General features: G+C 55.6%; 1 protein-coding gene across 1 annotated transcript in view; it reads left to right on the top strand.

Moving 5' to 3' along the window:
• The first annotated feature begins 2,512 nt into the window (after positions 1–2,512).
• Pi16 (peptidase inhibitor 16) overlaps positions 2,513–6,385 on the top strand; it is a 9,903-nt gene continuing 6,030 nt past the window's right edge. Inside the window, exons 1-2 of the mRNA XM_013029576.1 lie at positions 2,513–2,677; positions 6,149–6,370. Coding sequence (XP_012885030.1) covers positions 2,513–2,677; positions 6,149–6,370 — 387 coding nt within the window. The remainder of the gene's footprint in view (positions 2,678–6,148; positions 6,371–6,385) is intronic.

Raw genomic sequence — 6,385 nt, 5'->3', positions numbered from 1 at the left:
GTGGCTCACACCTGTAATTCTAGCTTCTCAGGAGGCTGAGATCTGAGGATTGCAGTTCAAAGCCAGCCCAAGCAGGAAAGCTGTGAGACTCTTCAATTAATCACCAGAAAACTGGAAGTGGCGCTGTGGCTCCAAGGGGTGGAACACTAGCTTTGAGGTGAAGAGCTCAGGGACAGTGAGCGCCCAGGCTCTGAGTTCAAGCCCCAGGACTGGCAAAAAATAAAATAAAAACAGTACACATGGGCTGGGAATGCGGCTTAGTGATAGAGTTCTTGCTTAGCATGCACGAAGCCCTGGGTTCAATTCTTCAGCACCAAATACACAGAAAAGGCCGGAAGTGGCGCTGTGGCTCAAGTGGTAGAGTGCTAGTCTTGAGCAAAAGAAGCTCAGGGATAGTGCCCAGGCCCTGAGTTCAAGCCCCAGGACTGGCAAAAAAAAATTAAAATTAAAAAAAATAAAAACACACCCACAAAATTAGGACAGATAATACCCATGCACCCAACCACAACCAGGAGAAGCAACACAGAAGGCCCTGCATCCCTCTTGTCTGGGAGACAAGAAGAGAGCTGGCTGGGAACATGTGACCCTCTGCATCCTGCCACTTGGCTGTTCCCTGGTAGACACTGAGTCCCACGACATGGTTACCTGGCGACTATGACACCAGGTCAGTCACAAACACCTGCCCAGCCTCCTGGCCTCCTGCCAGCCACGCTGCGGATGTTGGCTGGATTTGGCATCTAGGAGGGAGGACCCTCTGTCCGTAGGCACACCCTAGCTGTGAAGAGCCAGGGTCTCCTTAGGACTCAGGCTGGCAAGGCGGCCAGCTCTCCTGGGGGAGGGGGAGGGATGGTTCCTGGGGGCATCAGGCATGCCCTGAGGCTCTGTCCCCAGAGCCCATCCCATCAGTCATCTTCTTCAGGAGCCATGGACCCCAAACCTGAAGGCAGCAGACTCGATTCTACCTTCTCTGATGTGCCAGGCACCCCTGCCTGTTCAAAACAGCCACTGTGACACTGCCGTACTGGCCCACCCCAATAACTCGCAGATTTTACACAGGGCAAATGATCTGCCCAGCCAGGAAGTATGTCATATATATAATTTTTTAGTAATTTTTTGTCGTTTTTGTGTTTTATTTCTTTCATTTTTTTGTGGGGGGGGGTCTGGTCATGAGGCCTGAACTCTGGGCTTGGGTGCTGTCCCTCAGCTCTTCAGCTCAAGGCTAGCGCTCTACCACTTGAGCCACAGTGCCACTTCTGGCTTTTTTCTTTTTGCTTATGTGGTGCTGAGGAATCGAACCCAGGGCCTCAGGCATGCAAGGCAAGCGCTCTACCACTGAGCCACCTTCCCAGCCCCTTATTTCTTTCATTTTTTTGTGGATGTGGTGCTGAGGAATTGAGCCCAGGGCCTCATGCATGCGAGGCCAGCACTTTACCACTGAGCCACCTTCCCACCCTGTTTTAGTCTTTTGCAGTCCATCACCATGGCACCCCTGCCAGAAATGCCCCTCTCCCCCACAGTGCCATCTCAGCGCCATCGCAGGGGAGACTGGAGGGAGATCAGTGCTCAAGCCAGAAAAGGTTTCCCAGAACACCTGTCTCTTCAGTGTGCGGCCGGCTGACCTGGGCCTGACTGGAAGCGTTGGAGCAGGTGAGGGGTTGTAGCTCAAGGGCACAGAAGCCAAAGGCAGAAGGCAGGAAGCAACTCCATGAACCGGAGTAATGCGTCCCAGCTAAGCACTGTGGGGCACCCAGTTCTTCAAATATTAACTTGCTTTCAGGGATCTGCCTGGGTCTCAATTAGATACCCTCCTAAACACAGGTGAGTCCCAAACTTAGATTTGTCCCTAAGCTTAAGGCCTTCAAGAAAAGCACAGATCTGTGGGCTGGGAAGGTGGCTCAGTGGTAGAGCGCTTGCCTTGCATGCCTGAGGCCCTGGGTTCGATTCCTCAGCACCACATAAGCAAAAAGAAAAAGAGCCGGAAGTGGCGCTGTAGTTCAAGTTGTAGAGCGCTCGCCTTGAGCTGAAGAGCTGAGGAATAGCGCCCAGGCCCAGAGTTCAAGCCCCACGGCCGACCAGAAAAAAAAAAAAAATCTACCAAGAGCCTTGTGAGCGTCGGGCTTTGCCACTTCCCCTTTCCTGTCCTCATTGCTCAGCAGTGCTCCTGGGTGTCAGGGCCACGGCTTTCCAGATGCTCCTGTCATTTTGCTCCCTAAGTCTCTGTGCACAGCCCAGAGGGACTGGGGAGCGTGCACAGCTCTTGGCCTGCCCCCCCCCAACCCCCATCCCGCCTTACTGAGAGAAAGGAAGCTGTTGCCAAGGGCTCTAGGCGAGTGGATTCAGCTTTGGTCAGGACCCAAGGCACCCAGCCCGCCCTGAGACACTGTATGAACCGGGCAGGGCCTCCAGACACAACCCCTGCGCCCCTCCCCAGCCAGGGTGGTGCTTGTGTGGGAAGGAGCTTAAATCCTGCTGCCAGACCCCCGGACAGGAGAGGCAGAGAGGGCTGACCGCCATGCACACCTCCTGCAGCCTCCAGGCCCTGCTGCCGCCCCTGTTGCTGCTGCTGCTGCTGGGGGCCACTGCAGCCCTCAAGGAGGAGGAGAAGCTAGCCATGGTGAAGCTGCACAACCTCTACCGCGCCCAGGTGTCCCCTCCCGCCTCCAACATGCTGCTGATGGTGAGTGGGCTGGCGCTCGTCTGCTGGGGTCGCTGGGGCTGCTGGGCAGGGCCGGCCCCCAGCCCTTCTCCCCACTCCCCCACGCCAAAGCTACTTCAGCTTCCTCTCTCTGGCCAGTGACGTTCGATCATTCACAGGGCTCCATAAGCAGCCCCATTATCCAGATGAGGAAACTGAGGCCCAGATGGACTCACTCAACCTCAAGAGCTGGCACGGGATTCTCATTCTAATGACACCGCCCCAGCTCTTCCTGAAACACACGTGGCCCTGGGAGGGTCTTTCAGGAGATGAGGAGAGGAAGAAGGGAGCTGGATGGGTGGCTGAGGGCATGAATCAGAAGCAGAGAGGGCTGTGCACTCCCACAGTTCAACTTCTGTCTGCATTACCGGTGAGGCCTGCGCTCCGAGGACATGTCCTGTTACTTCATAGACTCAGTTGCTCATCCGTAAAATGGGATCATAAGGAGGGCTTCACGTACATCGAGTGTAATATTGTGCAGGGCCGCTAAGATCTCAAAAAATACCAAAGTGGGGCTGGGAAGGTGGCTCAGTGGTAGAGTGCTTGCCTTGCATGCCTGAGGCCCTGGGTTCGATTCCTCAGCACCACATAAGAAAAAAGCCGGAAGTGGCGCTATGGCTCAAGTGGTAGAGTGCTAGCCTTGAGCTGAAGAGCTGAGGGACAGCGCCCAGGCCCAGAGTTCAGGCCCCACAACCGGACCCAAAAAAACAAAAAAAACCCAAAGTGCTAACTAATTCTAAGCGAGAGAGAAGCATCCAGAGGTGGCAGGCATCCATGTTCATGCAGACAGATGCTGGGGGGAGGGGACAACTGTCAGGAAGGGAGTGCTATTTGAGGACAGGGTTGGGGCAGGATGTCTGAGCTCAGAAGTAAAGGAGATAAAGTGAGAATTCCTGCCCTGCCTGTCCTCCCACTGGTTTGAATGGCCCATGGCCCCAGCCACTGCTCCTGTGGCCTGGCGGGCTGGTGGGCAGGAGCCAGGAACCTGTCATGTGTGCCTGACGGTAGAGTCCCACTTGGGAGACACAGCATGAACCCTGGTCCCAAGCCCCCAGGTCCAAGCTCAGCTTTGTGGTTTTGTGACTCTGATTGGGCCGCTTGCCCTCCAAAGACCTCTGTTTCTAGACTGAAAGTTGGGTCCAACCACTCCTGCCCTGTGGGTCAGACAGAGTGATGTGTGGGATACATACGCACGCAGCATTCACAGCCCCATTGGTCCTGGCAACCAGAAACTGCCTATGACAAATCAGGAGACCCAAATGCTATCACGAGTTCTGCCAACATTTCCATCAGGGAGGCCTGGGACGGACAGTGGGGCCTCAGTTTCCCTATCTGCTAGTCCCTGATGCCCTCCAGCCCATGCCTTTGGCCATAGTGACTTCTGCTCAGGATGCTGATCCTACCTCTGCCTGGCTAATGCCTTGCCTCTAACAGTAGCTAAGGGCTCCTCCTTCCTCGCACCCCTGGCCCCGCCCCGGTGCCCCTCAGTACTGCATATGCCATGGAGCCCAGATGGGCTGGTAACTATGACCATGTAGTCCTTGCTACCATCCCAGCCTGAACGAATGAAAGGATGGATGGACTTCCTTTCTGATGGTAACTGTGGGGCCAATGTAGGCCTGTATTGTGATTCTTACCACCTCACAGTGGGCCCTGGACCACTCACTGAGAAGCCTTAACAAGCCATGAGTAATGGCAGACTCCAAGCATCTGGGGAAAAGAAGAATTGCAGCAGGAAGACTGCTTTAAGCAGGGACTCGTCACAGTCACTGGTGATGAGGCAAATATGTTAGGCGCCCATGGCAGATACTGGGGTGCATTATTGCCCTTCTCCAAGGAACTCAGTCTAGCTTGGACCTCCCCATCAGCCAGGGATTTGGGATGTGAATGCCCAGAGGGAAAGGGACTCACGTGAGGCCATGGAGCCCAGTGCTCCCATCCTGCCTCCTTGCAAGTGCTCCCTGAAAGCTGTGAGTGGGTGGTGAGTACGAGGGTGCGGCTGCACGCCCCTCCCCTCCCCCAGGGTCATCAAAACCCTGCTTTATGGCCTGTCTGGCTGTCGAAGCCGCAGGGTGGGGCCATGGTTGCTGCAGGCCAGCCATTCCAGGAGAGGCCAAAGACTAGGTTTAATGGGATCCAGGCCTCTCTCCTCAATCCTTTGGGTCAGATGCCTCATTAATTGTCTTCCCACCCACACTTGGTCTGTCTGCCTGCCCCAACGGGGATACAAAGCCTCAGAGACCCTCTAACCCCAAAATGCTCCCTCCCAGGGTCCCATCTGAGGCCCCCGGAAGGAAATCACCATTGGCACCTTGACAGCCTTGGGTTACCAAGACTCTCAATAACAGGCAGCAAGTTAAACGTCACACTCAGATCCTTCCTTTCCTGGGTTTCCTCTGCTGTCATTTCTATTCTTACCCAATGCTTTCTTGTTTTCTTTTTGGTGCTGGTACTGGGACTTGAACTCAGGGTCTCTCATACTCTCACTTGGTATTTTCTCTCAAGATTGCCCCTCTACCAATTGAGTCACACCTCCACTTCTGGCTGTGTGGTAAGAGTCTTAGAAACTTTTCTGCCCAGCCTCATAGATATTCAGATCTCAGTTTTTTTTTCGTTGTTTTGGTTGGTGGTGGGGCTTGAACTCTGGGCCTGGGTACTGTCCCTGAGCTCTTCAGCTCAAGGCAAGTGCTCTACCATTTGAGCCGCTGTGCCACTTCTGGTTTTCTGGTGATTCATTGTGGATAAGAGTCTCACAGACTTTCCTGCCTGGGCTGGTTTTGAACCGTGATCCTCAGATCTCAGCCTCCTGAGTAGCTAGGATTATATGTGTGAGCCACCGGCACCTAGCCAGATCTCTTAAGTAGCTAGGATTACCGGCAGGAGTCACCAGACCACCAGCACTTGGCCAATCAGTTTTTCTGGAAAGGGGTTGTGGGACAGAGAACCTCAGAGCACTTAGGAAGGGCAGGGAGGGTGTGTGTGTGTGTGTGTGAACCTCAGAGCACTTAGGAAGGGTGGTGAGGGGCGGGGGGGGGGGGGGGGGGAGGAGGGTGTACAAGCCCCCAAGTTAGACTGCTAGAAGGAGGGAAGTGGGTTGAATAAACCACCTGGCCTTCAACATCTCAGTATCACCCCGGTTTCCATAGAGTGTTAATAACGCAGACAAACAGCGAGTCACTCAGCCTTCCCAACGCCCTGCCAGCTTCACAAAGGGTAGGCAATAATACCACACCCAGGGTGACAGACCCTTGGCCTGGGCTGAGCCCACTGAAGCCCTCGGGCACAGAGACAGGTGTGGTCAGGAGTCCCCTCCTTCAGGACTGCTGGTAGGCAGGTCTGACCTGAGGCCCCCAGGACCTTCCTCTCTGACCCCCAGAGACGGTGGGCCCCTTCACTCAGCCCGAGGCCTCCCCCTTCACTCAGTTCATCCCCTTCCCCCCCTCCCCCCCGCAGAAATGGGACGAGGAGCTGGCGGCCTTCGCCAAGGCCTACGCGCAGAAATGCGTCTGGGGTCACAACACGGAGCGCGGGCGGCGCGGGGAGAACCTGTTCGCCATCACGGACGAGGGCATGGACGTGCCGCTGGCCGTGGAGGAGTGGCACCAGGAGCGCCAGCACTACAACCTCAGCGCAGCTGCCTGCGACCCGGGCCAGGTGTGCGGCCACTACACGCAGGTGCGGAGAGGGGCG

The sequence above is a fragment of the Dipodomys ordii genome, unplaced genomic scaffold (assembly GCF_000151885.1).
Source record: "Dipodomys ordii isolate 6190 unplaced genomic scaffold, Dord_2.0 Scaffold120, whole genome shotgun sequence".
NCBI lineage: Eukaryota > Metazoa > Chordata > Mammalia > Rodentia > Heteromyidae > Dipodomys > Dipodomys ordii.
Note: the sequence above shows the minus strand (reverse complement) of the source record. Positions and strands in the feature narration are given on the sequence as shown.